General features: G+C 34.7%; 1 protein-coding gene across 1 annotated transcript; it reads left to right on the top strand.

The window, feature by feature from the left end:
* Positions 1 to 7,081: 7,081 nt before the first annotated feature.
* On the top strand, positions 7,082 to 20,391 carry LOC100377737 (SET domain-containing protein 4-like). Its single transcript, XM_085505492.1, has 10 exons — positions 7,082 to 7,243; positions 9,237 to 9,332; positions 10,582 to 10,619; positions 13,765 to 13,853; positions 14,189 to 14,618; positions 15,856 to 16,030; positions 16,931 to 17,093; positions 17,326 to 17,446; positions 18,066 to 18,242; positions 18,646 to 20,391. Exons 1-9 carry the CDS (start codon positions 7,177 to 7,179, stop codon positions 18,177 to 18,179), a joined length of 1,293 nt encoding a protein of 430 aa, XP_085361618.1. The 5' UTR covers positions 7,082 to 7,176; the 3' UTR covers positions 18,180 to 18,242; positions 18,646 to 20,391.
* The last annotated feature ends 453 nt before the right edge of the window (positions 20,392 to 20,844 follow it).

The raw sequence follows: 20,844 nt of genomic DNA, 5'->3' as shown, positions 1-20,844 counted from the left end.
GCATAACCCTCCTCTCCAGAAGGCTGGCTACTTCCTGCCAGATCATCTTCGCCTTGACCTTGTTTCTCAGTAGAAGACCAGAAGGAGGATGAGGAGTCAGAGGAGGAGGAGACCGGAGTGGAATCTGATACCCCAAGTTACTACTGTGAGCGTCCAAAGGTCAGAAACTCACCTGTGCTAAACTGGTGTGTGCTGCTCAAGGCATGGCCTGATGGAAAGTATTGGACGGTGTTTCGAAGCTAGAGCTCCACCATCCAGGCAGCCGGTGAAGCTTTCAAAAAGATTTCAAGGCTCCCTGGCCCCCAGACGCTTCCTGCTACCGATATTCTTCTGCCCCTTAGAATTAGACCACAAGCACTTAGACCCTCGCTGGTTCTGGTCCTTAGTGCGGGACATATTGCCTGAGCCGCCCTGCAGTTTTGGTTTGAACTGCTGGCCGAAAAGGCTAGCAACTTTGGCCAACATGAATGATTGCTTCAATTGGTTACGTTGATCCTCAGCAACCAACAAACCATTCACTGCATCAGCTAGCCGGCCACCAAAGAGCCGGTCACCCGCCAAGGGCCTTCTCCACAGGTGATCAAACTCATCTCCAGCTGGAGTAGAATAGATGCACTGACTTAGTCCTGCCTTCCGCTTGACCGAAACTGCTCCTACCAAGAGGGCAGTATGGACTTGCAGGATATCACACATAGCGACTCTCTGTGCAACTAAAAACTGGTCCATCTGCCTGAGGATTGCGGTTCATTGCTGAGTACTCAGGTGGCCAGAACATAAAAGGGTGAGCCGGCTCTCTAGAGCCAAGGAAACCTATTCCATAAAGTTGATGGGCCTAAGTTCTGCCTGCAGCGCCTGATGTACCTGCAGACTCTGGTGCCGTTCAAATGACTATGCAACATGGACTTCCCAATCCATGTTATCCGCCTTAATAAAGGCCTGGGCAATATGATTGGGGCGGGGAACCCATGGAAGAGGTTGTGGTACTGAACAAGTATCCCAAAACAGAGACATGTCAATGGTTTACATAGCCCCAATGGGGTATCGAGAAAGAACTGACCCAAAACCTGAATTAGCCTTCTTGTACTTCCAAAGGGTACCAATCACCCCGCTATAGCCCTCTGACCCCCCTCCACAGCCTGGGTCACACAAGGTGCCCAGGGAAGTTGGCCAGCAGGCTTGGTCTCCGACAGTGGGAGAGGAGAGTGCTGATGAAAAAAGATTAAAAGACAGCTCCCCCTTCCGGGGAGTTGGGATCACCACTGGCCCCACACGAAACAAAAGTATTGCGCCAAACACTACCTGGTTCAAAAGGTGTATTTTTAAACTAGAGATGCAGGTTTGTAGGCACTCTGAGTGATTTTTTTTTTGCTTTTTCTTAACCAGACGGTTTTGGAGCCTTGTCAATGCTAGAACATATTAAAAAAGGAAACCGAGGCATATGTATGTGATTAAAAGTCCAGAAAGTCACTTTTATATGCAAATGAGTTGCTGGCTTCAGTTATCTTTCAGCAAAGTGTGACTTCCTGTTCTGGAACCTATTTACTTACCTCAAGCGCTATTAACTAGCCTTGCAAACTACGTACGCTTCCAGCATGCAAGCGGAATAAAAAAACATACAGTTGTAAATGATATCTGAACTTTTTAACCCTCATCTCGCAACATGTCGACAACTTCTATTTTCATGCATTTTTTTCTCCACAGGCATTTTAAACTGAAGTTTTGCTGTAACGATCACCGTGCTGATAGCATTGCGATGCAATGGATAAACGCTATTGCTGTGCTGTCATCGATTACTAATGTTTCAGTGGCAAAATACACAAGCGTTAAATTTTTGCTTAATTAGAAATAAAGATATACCCTGGAAATTGTTGAAAAATCGGCAAACAGCTAGCATGAATCTCTGCTACTAAGGCACTCTATGAATAAAGTATTTCCAGAAGTCGGGGTTCGTTTATTTTGTATCGACCCGTCTCCCGTCTCATCTGTAGTTGAATGAAACCTGTTTCGATTTACAATAATTTCTCGTCCATCTTGATTTTTTCTCACTGGTGTTTGAATGAGTAGTAAAAACTGCGAATACCCCATTGTGTAGCAAAGTATTACGGCCCATTTCAACCTGGAAGTCTAACTTTGCACGGTCCATTTCACTGCGTCATACAAAGTATATTTTGAGGTTTGAAGTAAGGTAGACTCAACCCACCCAATGGCGATCGCTATGTTTATATAACTGTATGTATATCTCATCAGCTTTACATAATCCATTGTGTCAGTTGTACTCGTATTTACGCACTAGATAATACGCCCACAATTTATTTGATTAAACATTTACCTTATTAATAATCGTATTTCCATAAAAATGCAAACACGTAAAGATCGTATTTATTTTATTTACAACGCTCACTTAACAAACAACATTACACTATGTATTAACAGTTAACAATATTTCCCTTGTTTTTATTAAACAGACTTTAGTCGCTTCCTTTGGTGGATTCGCCAATGTAACTGCTAACCAGCAAGTGAGCATTTTTATGTATACCCAAGATATATCAAATGAAATCGGTGACATAGAAGTGATCATATCACCCGTGCAAGTTGAAAAGAACCATCCGGTAAGTTGTTTGATGGCATAGCAATTATAAAACAAATATAAGGATTGGAATTTATATTCATATGATTTGCTGTGTTGTTGTGCTTATGCAGGTATATGAAGGTGAGGTGATTGGTACAGTGTTAAAGTCTAGTTGTACACCGAATATTATCCATCTAACAATGACAAGAATAGGCGAAAACACGTATCTAAATCCCCAACCTTTTTTGGAAAGAATAGGTGTCAATAGCACATGGAAAGAAGAAAATAATGCTTATTTTTATTACTTCCTGATAGGTTTTGTTACCACAATTGTCAAATTACTGTCATCCTTTGCCATCCAGGTATTTTTGGGGAGGTATTCAGTAGATCGTCTTAGCTTGGCAGTTCAGGGTAAACTAGAGTCTTTTTGTTTACAATGCACACCGTACACCGGGCCTTTTGATGATGCGCAATGTTATGGTCCGGTGAGTAACTGTAGATGCGTTATGAAACCAGATTGTAATTCCGATTATTGTTGTTACATTTTATCTCGTTCATTGTAGAAAAACGGTAATGAAGCAGTTCAACAGATGTTTGAAAAATATCCCCTTACAATACGATGGTCGTCACCATCAATCTCGTACTGGAAGATAAACACACTTACCTTGTCGTGGTTGTGGCTACTGACGAGGCAGTATCGTGTTCCGTCTCCTCGGCGAAAACTACCATTGATTTGAGTCCACCTACAGAAGGGAGATTACCCATTGGTGAATATTATAATAAGGTATTTATACCCGCATTAAAATATTTAAACATGTCATCTTTATACCTTTTTATGTCTGCGACTTGTATTTTATTCAACCAGTGTAATACGTGTCTGAGTAATCATGCAATATGCACAAAATCACCGTTTAAAATTTTGTATTTTAATTAGCGTTCTAAATGACTACTATAATTATATTATAGAGAGCTGCATATATAGACAGAGATAATGAGATTGCTGTATCTTGTGATGGGTATTTTGACGAAGAAAGCGGTCAATATGCATTTCAACTATACGATGGACAATATTGTGGGGCAGATGGTTCGATACGCTTGTTGCTGCATTCATCAAATTCTGTGTCGGCCAACGAAAGTAGCTACACATTTACTGGTCTTAAGCTTGAGGTACACTTTTGGTATAATTGTATGTAGTATGACTTGTAAATTGCACAAAGAATGTAATATGCACAGTACTCTAGCACAGTGCTCTAGTATTGTCCAAATGCACAATAATATATATTGTAGAATTGTTTCTTTGTTTCAGGTCAATCATCCCGATTTCATTAAACTAATGATGACATCACATCAGTATCTGTGCCAATATTAATCGATCTATTGGACCCAGTACCTGGAGTTGTAAAGGATGGACATAAATTCAGCTCTATGTTATGTACAAATTTGAAACATCTACAATGACAGGTAAAGGAACTAACATCGTGTAAATCAGTAATGTATTGCGTTATATATATATATTGATAATTTAAATGAACTGAATCACAACAGAAACTACTTATTTAATATAATTCTCTGATCCATGCTTGTCCTGGAAGATTTTACTCATTTGAAGATCATAACACTGATTGGTATCATATTCAGTCAGAAGGAATCTGGGGACTCAGTATTGAACATCGGATAATGTTCACAGAACGTCAGGTTTGTGTAATCTAGTTTAAACGACATTGGGGTGTTTTAGATAAAGTAATCGATTGATACATTTATAAATGAAAGTAATTATACCGTTTCCGCACAGGTCTCGGTTTCTGATTCTGGTGAATTGATATTGGTAATGAAGCGAGATGTCCAGGCACAAAAAATATACTCAGCTGCATATTATCACAAAGAACCTGGGATAAAAGCTGGTGGTACTTATGAGGTAGTGTGTGTAAATTGTGATATCACCTTATAATCAAAATTATAATGTGATACACACTCGGTGAATGTAAGTTTCCAAATAGTTTGAAAATCATTTTAACACTGCTGTGTGACCTATGTTCTTATCAAATAGTTTGAAATCCTAGCTGCATCTGAACAATTGCGATCAATTACGTCCGTGGTGTTTTAGGATGGACCAGAAGGTGTGGTTGGCGATTTTGAAACATATGTAGCATCGTTAAAAAGTTATTATATAAGAACATGGTTATACAGTGGGAGAAATAAGGGGTGAGTGGATAAACAATCATATGCTTTTGCAGAATTGATTGTAAATGCCAGCTGTACAGAGAAATGCAAGTGTTTGGAAATGACTACTACAAGTACTACTAATTCTTATGAGACAAGATCGTGATACCTTGTGAAAGGACGAACCCGAAAGTGAAACTGGACCACAAAATACAAGTTTAAAATCAACACCACAACTTTCAATAGGATTTCAGATTCATCCAGGTAAATGCAGACATATTATGAAAAGATAATAAGTGTGAATGTCTATTCGTCTACATATTGGTAATGTTGGAGTTAGCGCTACAGGCTGCAAGGCTACAGTAATCTATGATTGTCTTGTCATATGTGTGATGGTTGGTGATCGAAGAAAACATTATATCGTTTTATGGGATCGATTTCAAAATGACACATTATCTCCACAACTGTAGAAGAGTTGGCATTCGATCCACCAGAGGGAATTCACAACTACAGTCTTACTGTTAAACCGGACCAGGTACAATTTTCAACCTCTTAACTTGTGGTTATTACATCCTTATTTAGAATAAAAAGTGTTTGTCGATGAAGCACACCACACATGAATAATAGATTTGTGTTAAATAATGATAGGACAAGTCTGAGGTGCGATTATCTGTTGATGGTGAGACATAGATTACGACGTATGGATGTCCGCTGCTCAGTGAAAACACAATCATGTCCATATCAGTGTGGAATAGAAGTATTTAATCGTATTTGACGTATTTAATCCGCCATCTTCTACCACGTTTGTCAAAAATGTCCGGTGAGTTATGAATTTAAAATTTGTTAAACCACCAAAAACATATATAATGTAATTATTGCCCTGTTAAATGTTAAGTACTGTTAATACAGATTATCTCCTGATGAGAGTGAGTTGTGTCGATATGAGGATCCCTTCCGGAACGGAGGCGCACCGTTAGTTGCATTTCGTGCAGGTGTTGGATCTAGTAAAAAAGATGTGGCCGGATTTATGGAGGTTTGTATTTTATGTGTATATCAACTTCATATTTGGAAGACACAGATTTGCATTATGTTCAATATATTAACAAAGAGTGGTAATCCTAATAGTTATAATACCGCAATTATGCTACACTTTTAATAAATATCATCTGTTGTATTTACAGGTTGTCCAGCCTTGTATACAATGTGTGGATCCATGTAGTATGTATATTTGTGATGATAAATGCTCAGATACATATGAGTACAATATTTTGTTGGATAATCTGTCCCTTCAAGAATACGATACAGACGAGAATGTGAATTATATATTCAAAATTACTTGAGAACAGAGCAAACGATTTTCAATATATTCGTTAGTTAGATAGATGTTTGTTCCAAAGGTAAGTATCGTTTATGAAGGTAATTGTATCCACACTTTATTTCATAATATATTCTAATGAATATCGAGTTAAATATAATTCGTTCCTTTCTTCAATTACCAGGAATATTGGAGAATACGTATCTCAGTGCTGGAATATTAAGCAATGATGTTCTACGTCAACCCTACACCCTATCTGTGACTGTAGAAGAATGTAATCCTAATAACACTGCTTATGAAGATTTTATCGCACAGGTTGGTGCTTATGATCCCGACACTAACGATTACTTAACTTTGACATTCGACTATCCTACACATGGTCAGCTGGTTATTGGATGACGAAATACGTGAGTTTAGCTTTGTGCCGCAAAACTGTTCCTTGTTTCTCATCGAAGAGGTTACTGACTTTTCCTTGCGATGTCATTTGGCGTCGCACGTTTGTGTTACGCAAGTCTATGAAAGAAATCAATTAACTGTGTCGATAAAAATCCAAATATCTGAAATGACTAAAAATATATCAGAAATGACTAAAACACCATCACAAAGACTAAGACCAACACAAGAAGAGCTATGGACCCAAAGGCAAACGGCATGAAAGAAAACTACATGTAGTATAGTTCCAGCTCGAATGTTACGCATCACGCAATTTGACAGTGTTTTGACATCTATGACGATTTAATATTATCAAATCAGAGACGAATTGACAAAACCATTTTTCAGGACGCACGTTCAAGTCTACCAAGTGTGGGGTCGATTTCATCTCATTCTGGTGATGATCTCACAATCCATCGGCCGGGTATGAGGAATTGTCACGTCTTGTGAACAGTGACAGTGTAAGTGAAGTTGTCAAGTTGAATGGTTACTTCAAAAGAGAATATAATCATAATCAGATGTTGATGTTTCCAACGTCCTCATGTTCGTTGCAAGTTTGCTAAGTTTTGAAACAGCGCCACCTATAACTTTTATCTTTTGTATTGAGGGCGCAATGAACAAAATGGCGAAGACGTGAAGTCGTGGTGACTCGAAACACATCCGGTGTTAGATTCATTATGAGAGAAGTTTAGTAATTAAGATGAACGGTATAAATGCTAGACATGGAAGAACGTACAGACGAAGACAAATGAAATCAAAATCGACTAGTAAGTACACAAACGAGGAAGTTTCGCTTATCATGACGATCAGGACACAGAGCGGGTAGCACTGTCCATAAGTTTGTTGTGCAGCTTATTTTTGTTCGTTTCTCACTGAGATCCATTAAAATGTCCAAAACCGAAAGCATGGATCCAGGGCAAGATATATCGCGATTATCAAATTATGGCCAAGAACCACAGGGTTAGACGATTTTCAAACTTTTCAGCCCTGGTAAATAGTAGACCTCATGTCCCTATAGTTTTGATCTTTGTTGGTAGAATGAGTTCCCAAAGTGAGTTGCGAAAATAAATTAAAAACGTTTGTCAGAATGTGACAAAGTAGCAATTTATGTGGCCAGGTAGTCTGTTATATTTAAAATTCGCTAAATTAAATCCAAATTAAAGTTTGTGAACATAATAATTCAAAATAGCGAGACTATGCTAGTGAAAATAAATTGTTTTACACAATAGTAGTTTTACCAGTGCATTAGTGAATAAATAATAGTACAATATGTACCAAAAACCAGGGCAGTAAGGTCTATATATATTTACCAAGGCCAAACAAGACTATGGGCAAAATGTTCAGCTACCTGCCTGATGATTTTTGTGTGGTTAGTTTATGGGGCAGAAGAATTATGTCACATTGCAGAGTAAAATCCTTACTCAATGTAATGGAAAGTATGAAATTGAAACAGTTTTCTATTGTTATGCAAGCATATATCATCAAATTTAATCATCCACGCTCAGAAACATCAAAAACATTAATACTTGTTTTGTGGCCAATCAGCCTGCACCATACTAATCACAGCACATACAGCATTGAGACAAAACAGCACTAGAACTCTTCCCAAGTGAAAATCCTGGAAATCGCTTAAATCAATTAATATGACTATAAATAAAAAAACATGCACAGGGACGGCATGTGAAATCTAGCCATGCATACTTGGTTTACTGGGAACACAATTTTTTTAGGCAAAGACAGAAATGTAGCAGGCAATGTCTGGCATCCAATCACAGCTGAATAGTTTATTGATTTACTAAAATAGAACTGACATAATTATAAAATATCTAAGGATGTGAACTACAGACATCAAATTATATATACACATAGTTTATGTCTTAGTTGAGCAGGATTCAAGATGGTGCCATGTAAAATGATTTGAAACAAACATTCAGAGATGAACTGTTTTTAGTCCGTTGTCCGAACATTTTTACATTATCAGTAAAGACCAATTCTAAAAATATTGTACCATGAAATATTTCTCACTTTGTTTAATTTGACCAAGATCTGACCAACTAACTAGCAAGTTCATTTTCAGCTCTCAGAAACAAACAATCAGAACTTGCGACAACAACGCCTCTAAATGGTTGCCAAACTCATCAGATGAAAGTTGTTATGAATGTGACTATTCAAGGTTTGGTGGCCATGGCGATGAGATAATATCAGGTTATTACGAGGATACTGCAAAGTATGCACGAAGACAGTACACCAGTATCAACCGGCGCGCAGCAGATGTTGATGCAACCGTGTACTGTCTGAGTGCATACTTTGCAGTATCCTCATAATAACTTTATTAGTATACATCTTTTCCTCCCAGGAATATATCATGGGAATGCCGAAATCCAAAACATTTAGAATAGATTTCGCAAACTTCTTTGTGTGGGGTCTGCTCAAACTCTGGGGGCAGTCATGTTTGTTTTTTATTATTAGAGGACACTTACGCGCATAATCGTTCTACATTTGGAATTCACGTTTCTTAATATGCTAAGATGAAAATACCCAGTACAATACCGTTATGTTGACAGATGTATAATATACTATATCAGATTTTAATACCATTGCTATATGCATGGATGTGATTTCCAATTATGGTGTGAAACCTGTACATCTTTGCTGTGCTGAAAAATTTTCAATTTAGTGATTTATCATTGCGATACTTTTAAACAAATTTGGTGCCATGTGTGAATATGAAATTGTGAAATAAATTATTTTTGCATTCAGGATGTACTGATGGTGATAATGATTATATAGAATTAGTGAGATGGATGTCACGTAATGGTTTCAAAGGAGCTTTATTGAAACCAGCAAATTTTAAAGGTATGTGTGACTACAATAAATAAAGTCATATTAATAAAGTACAAACTCAATGATATCGATAATGGTAAGCATTTTTAGGTTTATTAGAATACCAGACATCACATTTCAGGAGATGACAAGGAGAATGTGACATTCAATGTACTGCATATTGACTGTTCACTCTGCAAAGATCAACTAGATTCTTACCCCAGTGCATGTTGGGAGTTTATCGCACTGCATGCTTTGTGTTTACTATACAGCAAGTTGACAATATCTCATAGAAAGGACTGTATGTTGTAAATAATAATTTAGCACATATTGGCATGAGCTGCATTTTTTACAATTTTTTATGTAATACTGAGTCATAATTATTTTGTAATACTAAATGAATAAACACATTGAGATATCTCATGTGACATGGCATAAATTTATGATAATAATATCTAAATAACCAAAAATATGAATTTTTCGCTAACCTGAATCAATATGAAGCCAAGTTCACTGATACGTACTCATCTCAAATAATTTTCTGAAATGAAAAGTTGCATATTCGATTAACATTTTCTCACATAGTATATGTTGCTATGTTTTATTTGCACAAATTAATTAATTGATTCTATGTATGTATGCCACTGTGTCATCGCCGTGATAGTGCAATGCAAATGTTTGTTATTGTAATTCAGAGGTGTTTCGCTCTAATTTGTATACAAGTCCCAAATCAGTGTAATCAGTGTAGGCCTGTAGCCCTATGTGATGCATGTAACTCTGCGGTTAAACAATCAGACAGCACATTGAGTCATTTGTAACAATGATGTTAAATTGAAACAGTTTTAAGCACTTTATCTTAGTTTGTTCCTTTACTGAGTTCCTAGTTATTTTCATTTCCCTTTACAACATATAGTTACACATTTATTTGAGTGTGAATCTAACTGTTATATGCAGGGCTGATAAAATGCGATAGTCTACGAGTAATCCTCTGTCATTTCATAGATAGTACCGGTACTGTGGAATACTTTATTTTCGCTTGCAATTAATTTTCGCTGAAAGAAAGATTCAGTGAAAATAAAATCCAACGAATATACCTTTTTTCCAATATTTCACATTCAACTCGTCGAAAATCAGGGATATTAAATTTCATACAAAACACCCAAAAACGAAAATTAATTGATAATTCCAGCTAAAATAAAGTATTTTACAGTATGCAATTTATTCTTGTTTATCTGATATAATGTGTTCGTATGGATATTTATAATGAATAATTTTTCTTCAGAAACTGGTCGTGGTCTGATGGCAACAAAACCATTTCAGGTATGTGTTATGGTGGAAAAGGGAGAAATATTGTTGGGTTTGCAGCGTTTCTGAGAATTAATCAGACAGTTGGTTAGCAAGATGGCTCGCAACTTTGCAAAGCATTTTGTTGTTTGCTTTGTTTTAGACTATATGTGGCACTGCTTGACAAATGGCATGTTGTATATGATTCACTGTTTCATTATGATTTGCAAATTTTGTGTACATATTCAATAACTATTCTTCTTTGCTTTAGCTACGTATTAAAATACTCAAAAATAACCTGTTGGAAAATTCTAATGAACGCATTATTCATTTATTTCCTGTATATTTGCTTGAATTGCAGTTGAAAGGTCACATGCATATATTAAATAATGTGTTTAACACACATGCATTGCTATGTCACATCCTTTTAATAGTTTTATCATAAACTCAGTCCTGCATATTACTTGCAATCAGTGGGATAGGAAAGCAGAAATCCGGTGAATACTAGCCGGTGCTATAATAAATAATATTAAGCAATTTAAAGAGCAAACTGACTAATTGAACTGGGCTTATGAAATTATTCAATTAAAAAATAGTACTGTAAAAAATCTGTATTTGAAACTACGGCTTCTATTAAAATGGTACAATGCAACAGAGGGTATGCGGCTTCTATTAGAACATCTACACATATGAGAAATGATGAATTTTTGATTCTCAATTATTCAAAAAGAATTGGTGCATCTTCTATTAGGGATGCGGCTTATAATACAGATTTTACAGTAGTAGCAGGTCGTAGTGCTGTGTGAAATTAATCACTTGAATATGCACATCTTTCGTCTAGTTATAAAATAAATTAATATTGTATTTGCTTCATTTCTGGATATTATACATCTCTGCTATTTACCGGTATATAAGCTCATATAAAGCTAATCTGATATTTCATTCCTGTTCAGCTTACCAATTTATTTGAGTTTTGACTCGTGTGTGTGTGTGTGTGTCTGTCCGTTCCACTGATATCTCAAGAACTGTATGTTGGTTTTTAATCAAACTTGGTGTATAGATGCTCTGGCCTAATGCGCCGATTTGATTAGATTTTGGTTCAAATCCATACATATTAATTACCTGATTTGCATGATAATTAGCTAATTTTTAGCTGTTCCTTGACTGTTCCACTGATATCTAAAGAGCCATTCATTAGATTTTGATGAAACTTGGTACATAGATGCTCTAGACTAATGCACAGATGTGATTAGTTTTGGGTCAAAATCCATGCATATAATTAACCAAATTTGCATAATGATTTGTCAATTTTCGGCTTTTCCACTGATATCTCAGGGTACTAATCATCACATTTCAATGAAACCTACATAGATATATAGGAATTGTTCTACACTGACAGATATGTGAAATATTAATTACCTAATTTGCATAATTAATTAATTTTCAGCTTTTGATATTTCAAGTGTATTATTACCTTTCAATGAAACTTGGTAAATATATGCTCTAGAAAATCCAAAGACCTGATTAATTTTAAGTAAAAATGTATTAATCAACTAATTTGCGTAATTAGGTAATTTTTGGCTTTTACTCTGATATCGCAAGTACTAATTATCCCATTTCAATGAATCTTGGTACATAGATGTTCTAGGACAATGCACAGACCTGATTAGTTTTGGGTTAAAATCAATGCATATTAATTACCTAATTTGTATAATTAGCCAATTTTCAGCATTTACACTGATATCACATGTACTAGTTATTCCATTTCAATGAAACTTGATACATTGTATATTGATGCTCCAGAACAATGCACAGTCCCGCTTAGTTTGGGATTAAAATCAGATCATATTAAGGTATAGATGCATGTTCGTGGGCACTAGGAGTGAATTTTTTTTTGCTTTTGTTACCCAGACAGTCTTGGCTAGATAGTGTTGAAATTTCGGAGCATTGTCAATGCTGGAACATGCCCAAAAATGGATTTTAAAATATAGGGAATCGAGGCACGCGTATGTGATTAAAAGTCCCGAAAGTTTGTTTACGTTGCTCTTTGATTGACAAGTCACTGTTGATGTTATATGCAAATGAGTTGCTGGCCTCAGTTATGGTGCGGCGATGTGTAACTTCCTGTTCGCGACCCTGTTTAACTTACCTCAAGCGCTACCAACTAGTCTTGCAAACTACAAAAAAAAAAGACAATACGTAGACGCTTCCAGCATGCAATCGGAATACAAAAAACATACAGTTGTAAATGATAAGTAAGCTTTTTCACCCTTATCTCGCAACATGTCGACAACTTCTAGCCTGGCAGCTTCCAGTGGAGTACTGTTAAATAATTTTTTTTTCACGCATTTTTTTCTCCGAAGGCATTATAAAACTGACTAATTTTACATTTGTCGTTTTGCTGTAACGATCACCGTGCTGATAGCATTGCGATGTAGTAGTGGATAAACACCATTCAGACCATTGATGTGCTGTCATCGATAACTAACTTTTCAGTGGCAAAATACACAAACGTGAAATTTTTGGTTCTAATCACATTTCAATGAAACTTCGTACGTAGATGGTCTGTGACAGTACTTATCTTAATTCAGTGAATCTTGGTACATATGTACTCTAACACAATGTGATGATCAAAATAGTTTTAGGTTTATATATATCTATAATAATTACCTAATTTGCATAATAATTTACTTTACCTTTCAGCTTTTAGTTAGGATTAATCATCACATTATAATGAAACTTTGTACATGTGCACCCTGAAACAATATACAGACCTAAATCTATGCATAATAACTGCTTAATTTGTATAAATAATTCATTTGGTTCATTGAGGTAATCCACAGACATGATTAGTTTAATGTTGATAAACATGCATATTGATTATCTATTATTAGCTCATTTCTGATATCTAAACAAATCAGTTTTAAATTGAAATCATCGCAGAGGTGCTCTGGAACTAATTAGTCCAAAAACCATGGATGAAAAATCAAATGTATTTTCTGTATGTATTATAAATTTTGATATGCATCTCAAATGGCAGGCAAAAATTAGTTGCTAAGCTTCTTGTTTGAAAAGCAAATCTTTGAATTAATTTTAATGTGTCTCCAATACTCTCACTCAGCACACTGGAGTTCTTTCCAAGCTTTCTTTGATTTACAAAATGCCTATCATCTACTTTCAGATCGGTGATCAAGTAATATCAATTCCAGAGATGTTGTTAATTACGACTCAGAATGTTCTCAGTAGTTACCTTGGCGATTTTATAAAGCAGTAAGTGTACTTTAGTTAACTAATAATGCTGTTAGAATATTGGAATATTAATTGTTAAAATTAAAAATCTTAAATCTTAAAATTACTTTTTCAACTAAAATGATAGCTTCCATCACTATAAAATTCATTGTTGATCTTCTAAGTCACTTGCATAATTTTCTTGCAATATGACTGACTGGCGGCCATTGTGTAGGTCAAATTCAAGATGGCTGACCAATAGACATTGCCATCTGTAAGTCGTGCATGTACATAAATGCGTGTCAGATGTTATACAGAGTACCGGTGCTAGACAAGAAAACATTCTTTTTTAAAATATAACATATTTCATTTCACAGACAAACCAGACCAAAGTTATCACCAATGCAAGTTATCTGTACATACCTCATATGTGAACGATCTAGACAAAAAGATTCCTTTTGGTACAACTACATTAAAGTTCTCCCAAAGAGCTATTCCAATCCTGTGTACTTCACGAATGAAGAAATCAATTGGTTACCAAGGCGCATCAAACGAAAAGTTTTTGATGAGTGTGAAAAGATAAACACTGCTTACAGGGAACTCAAAAATTTGTTCTCAATTTTAGAATCAACTTTTGTGAGTTTTAAGGGAATATTTGAGTATTCTGCATTCAGGTGGGCGTGGTGTACCGTCAACACAAGATCTGTGTACATGTTACAGGAACAGAATCCACATCTATCAATTGAATGTGATCACTATGCTCTTGCTCCTTTCTTGGATTTATTGAATCATACAAACACAGTGGAGGTAAGAAATAACAAACCTTAATTTTGATTTGTGTGATTAATTATTTGATATTTGAGAACGGAAAAAATAATTGTCTGTTTAGTGTTTTTCACTTGACTTCTGCACTGGCATCATCAATTTAATCAACACAAACAGTGAATCATGTTTTTATTTTTTCCACAATATATTAGAAAAATAGCCCTTTAAACTCCAATAACCAATCAAAAGTAGATTACAATGCTACAGTCACACATTTCGTTTTAACAATTTGATCTCGGAATCAGATATCCTTAAAATGGTGGAATGCGTCGGGTTTCAATCAGTATAACTCACAAACGCCACAACTTTAAATTAAATAGGCTTTCAACTGTGTTTTGCTGACAAAAAATTTCAGTGATTGACCATTTGAAATTGAAGGAAATGTATTTCTTCTACCTACTATCATACATTTCATGTGAGGGTCTCGTCTGTTTCATCAAAAAGATTTGCTCGCCATTTATGACTATGATTCCTCATTTCTCAATTTACATTTAAAGTGGCCTGTATATAAAGACTACGGGGGACAGTTGATTCGTCCAAAATCACATTCGACTCAAGTTATTCATCCCACAAGTTTATTTGTCCTAAAATCCATTCATCGAATTGACTTATGGGACGAATGTGTTGGGACGAATGTGTTAAGACGAATGTGATTTGGGATGACTTGACTGTGAATCAAAACTACCTGTCTAATTTCTAGCACACATGAAGAAATTGTCTGTTTAAAAGATATGAGGAAAAAATGAATGGATGGTCAGCTAGCTTGTTTTTTATGTTTTTCTTGTTTATTTTATGCCAGTCACAATATAAAGAACTCTAGAATTATATTTAATAATATTTATTATAAATAAGTATATTAAATAATAGTGCTTGCCATAAGGAAATAAATAACACTTGATCTTGATAATGAAAAATATTGTTTTTAGATATAAAATAAATAGATTACCACCCTTTTTAAAGTATATTATTTCGTAATATTTAAAAAAAAAAAAAAAAATCATTTTGAAATGTTGCCAATCTATTTATTATAATCTGTATTGGTAAACCTCACATGTGAACAGTACAGAAATTAATATCTGCCACTAGAGGGCGCTCTATGACATAACACCATCTAAAAGTCTTCAATTGTCCATTCTATTTTATCATAGGGCACAGTGTTCCCACTGTATAAATTTGTATTATAAAATTCTATTCGTTACTGTATTTTTGTTGTTTACAGGTTAAGGCCTCATATAATCCTGTATCAAAATGTTATGAAATTTTCACATGTACAGCTTGCAAGAAATATGATCAGATGTTTATTTATTATGGTCCTCATGACAACGTTAAATTATTTATTGAATATGGTTTTGTTCTTCCCCAAAATCAACACAATGTTGTTGAACTTGATTTCGGTGAGTATATTGATTATATTTACAGAATTTCATTATGTTCACAATTTTTGCATCTGATATTGAAATATAATAAGCGCACATAAACCATGCATTGTATGAGTAAATACTGTATAGTTTCAGTTAAATTCAAATCTTTATATCAAGATCATGTTACGGGGTATACATGTGTGTACATTGCAATATGAGAGATATTTCTATCAAATATACTTTGACATTGAAAACTCATAACATTTAATAAAAATGTTTCAACAATGTGTATATAACCATGTCCAAGTCTGATATAAGTTATTGAGTACCTTATACTACCTAAATTCTGTGCAAATATTTTTACATTTTATAAAATTATCTGGACCATACAGACTGTGTCAGATAGTGTTTTTAGTTTTTGATCAAAAGCTTTTCCAATTGTTATCAATATTTCATGTGGGGGGAATAGCTGACTGTATAAGATCATTTTGTAGATGTGTCAAAATCTGACATTGGTGTTCAAAGGGTTAAAGGTTGGTGGTTGTCATGTGTTCTAATTCCATGTAAACAACCAAAATGTATTTACAAGTGCTGCGTACACCGCATGGAACTTTTATATCAATTACGTCCTATAATAGTAATAATTATGATGGCTATGATTAGCTCATATCCTTGACAATGTCATACTCAAAGGCGGCACATAACATTATTAGCGTTTTCAGTTGGTCATATATACCCGGGTATGTCAAACTTATTGCTAGGAACACACAACACACCTATAGTAAAAGTGGCAAATAATTTCATTAATAAGAATTTTGGGATCACTTTATAATATTGTGAAAGTTCATGGTTTAGTTAAAAGATTCCACTAAAAACGTAATTCTAATATTGATACTTAACATCACCTTTATATGCAATTGCATTTATTTTCAGAGGATATCTATTGTAAGACATGTGAAGAGAGAAAACTGCTTCGAAACAAACTTGATTTCTTCCAATCTCATAACTTGACTACTAAACTGACATGTAGCTTGGATGGGTTGTCATGGAAACTGGTGACTGTATTGAAGATTCTCTCAATAGTGAACACTGACATGTAAGAGTGACTACCGGTACTGTGATAGGTGCCACATGACCTTTGACTTATTAATGTTATACAAAATATAGGAAATACTAAGGTGTTTCCATTTCATTTGTGTCGGGAATTTGCATAATTTTTCTTTCAATAAATCTACAGTAATTGACCAGTGGTTATAGTTGATTAAATGTACATGCAATGTTAATGTGAATGATAATTTTTTTTAATTTCCCCCATACCTATAATATAGAGCGCTGTACAAGTCAGTCATGCTGGGCCTTTCCCTGCCAGATGAATATTTACAGAAAGCTTTGGAGTTGGGAAAAAACATTTTGAAAAATGAAATACAAGAACTAATGGATTTGCCTAAGGTACTAACTATGATTTAATTTTAACTTAAAATGGTAAAAAGTTTATGTTTTATGGAATGCACCATTATTCTTTTATTTAAGTCGGTTGAAAAGATTGCATGCAAGTACTGTATTTGTTTTAGATGCCTATATAAAATAAAGCTGTATGTGAGGCAGAATTTTTGTTTTCAATTGGTAATTTCTAACTCATACTGATCATATTAAATATACATGTAGTATATAAACATTAAAAATGATTCAAAACTATTACAAAATTGTAATGTGATAATCCTTGCAAAACTTAATAGACCTTATTCTGAACTGGTTGCCAAGATCTTGTTGACAGCGACAGAGCCACTTGATGCATTTTTGTCCCAAATAGTGTACGATTCTCTGTCGTCATCACGCCCACTGTTCCGCTGCCCTATGCAACCATGGTGGATGCAATGACAAGAAGGAATAAAACACTAATCTGGGACAAATACAAATCACATGGCTCTCACACTCTCAATGAGATCGTAGCTGCCATTTGTGAATATCCATTAACTACTTACCGCTGTGTACAAACTTAAATTCAATTGATCAATGTATGTTGCAGGATGCTTTATATTCGTAACAACAAAAATTTGTTTTTATAAAGATTCCTGACTCGTACCTGTCAAATTACCGTGGAAACATGATTGAACAGCTGAGAAAAGAACAGATAGAAATCCTGGAAAAATGCCTGGAATTGCTTTATGCTGGTATATTATAAAGATTAAAAAATAAACTCACTGGAAGATTTCAATCCAAAAAATTATGAAAATGAAGAAAACAGGTAGGACAGAATGACAGAAATTAACATATATATATATTAAGTGTTTCGTAAACTTTAGTAACAATATCCATGCCTCCCAGGACTCATACATAGGATTAGTGATGGAACCCATTGTATCATCCGACTAATGGTGTTAAAACATTGGGTAATTTCTTCAAAGATGATCATAATTTCATGAAAGATAATCGTCATAGAAACTAAGTTGGCAATTATTAGTACATTTAATTGCTGATGATACATGTGTGTGACAAAGTATTTTTATCCAATTACATCTTTCAATTGTCAGAGTATGTTTCTATTTTATACCTGGTAAAAATAGTGTAACAGTCTTCAAAAATGTGATTCATTCAAAAAAAGGAAAATTGGAAAATTCTTATTTTATAAAAATGTTATTTTGTTCCAGGCATTTGTTGGTACTTGAAGCTTCTGTACCTAAACCTAGATGTAGTCAGCAGCCCTACAAGTTGGTTCGCAAGATACTGTTATATGAGGTGCCAGAGTCACTTTTAATGTCAAATAAATCCACTGTACTGAATGGCTGATTGGATGGGAAGCAGAAATTTATTTCTCAAGCACATCTAGCTGCATTGTATAAACTTCATTCTTTTATTTTACAGTCAAACATGTGTAAAGTGACCACCCAAGATACTCAAAACATGTTCTTTATAGACAGGTTGTCTTTATATAGGCAACTATTATCCTCCGACACAAAGTACGGGTGAGGGGGATATAGTGGTTACCAATGTTAGTCCATACATCTATATGGACATAAGAAGTCATATCAGATGCACTATTGGCAGATAAAGACATTCACACAGAGTTATATTGAAAACATTGCACACGAGATCTAATCGACATACTTAATGACCATGTATGGTCATGTGACTTCATTAAAAATGTATAAATATCATATAAAAAAACACTATTGCAGATAGGGGCATTCAACCACGGCTTTATTGAAAACTTTGCACACTAGACCTAATCAACATATTTAGTGACCATATATTGAAAATGTAGCCTTATCATATCTGGAACACTATTGCATATTTAGATGTTCAACCAATGATTGTTAAAATAGATGCCAGTGGATCTTCCATCTCTGATGGCTTTCTTGTTATAATAATAGTTGTTATATTTTAGTGTAAAACACAAAGATGCAATCATCTTCTCTCATTTTGGCATTTCTACACAGTTTGATTTGACCAAACCATTGTCAGGTCACAGGTCACTTACTGTACATGTAAATTGCCCAAAGGTGGTCACTATGAGCAGATGTTCTTTATTTAAACTCTCTAACACAGGACAGTATTTTATGTTATTTTTCATCTGTTTTAAAAATATTCAATATTGAGAGCCAAAGCTATAAACTTCAAGTTAAAAAAAGCTCATTTGCCTTATTGTGGATGCTATAAACTCTTTGGTTCTCGCCAACTTCTCTGTGTTTCCTGTCTCCAAGCATTCTAAGACCCGTCTGTTACTATATTGCTTGTCATCTTTTTTTTCAACACACTAGTTTCTTTGACAACATATTTTTTCAATACTGTCATCTATATTCATTTCACATCGTCTTGGAAATCCAGTGTTCATCAGTTTACCTTTATTGTCCAGCAATTTTTCTTTCCTGGATATAATCAATGCTGTTGTATGCTGCATCGACTGGTGATACATTGTACACCTTGTGGTTTTACTTTCTAATTGCCACATCATAATCTTCTGACCCGTCACAGGGCTTCAATCTATCCATCTCTGGGATTCACTCTACAGACATTGGTCTAGCATGCTATGATCACATGTACAACATCTAGGATATGATTTCACTGTTTAGCCAACAAAAAATGTTCATGCTATACTACATAAAGCTAGAAAATTGTTTATCTGAAATGTATATATTCATTCATAATAAACAAAAATATTTTACAAATATTTTGTAGGTCTGTTTTAAAGTGAGTCCATTGCATATTGAACAACAAAATATTATTACTCATGCTGAGCTGCTGCAAATATTAAAATAGTATCTAATGCTGATTTGTACAAATATATTCTCTGTTATATGATTTACTGTGGGCTTTGTCATAAACTACTGTAAATTATTGTATTTCAGTTGAAATTAATTTTCGCTGAAAAGACTTTTTGGGTGTTTTGTATAGAATTTATTTTCACTGATTTCTGACGAGTAGAATGTAAAATCTGGGACAGAATGTATATTTGCTGGATTTTATTTTCACTGAATAATCCCTTCTGTTAAATATGGGGATCGTAGCAATGTATACAACGTGTGTAAAAATGTTTGTGTACATGAAAATTCGCGACAACCACTTTCTTTTAAGATAAACCATTTTAAATAATCGATTACGGTATTATTAAGTAAATATCAACATTGGGTTTTGACAGGAAAATAATTTACAAGAAATTAGAGTTAATGTGACAATAGCTTTAAAAGATGGGTATATAATGCAACATTGATTGGCTCAAACAATACAACTTTAAACGGTGATTACTGACACAAATACGGATGGGTGAACATAGCCAATGACTCATCTCACATACAGGAAAGGAATAAATTTCTAATGTACCCCCACCTCTAATTCTAACTTTAACATGA

The sequence above is a fragment of the Saccoglossus kowalevskii genome, chromosome 11 (assembly GCF_978046115.1).
Source record: "Saccoglossus kowalevskii chromosome 11, keSacKowa6.1, whole genome shotgun sequence".
Classification (NCBI taxonomy): Eukaryota; Metazoa; Hemichordata; class Enteropneusta; family Harrimaniidae; genus Saccoglossus; species Saccoglossus kowalevskii.
The sequence above is the reverse complement of the archived record's forward strand: the minus strand, read 5'-3'. Positions and strand labels throughout refer to the sequence as shown.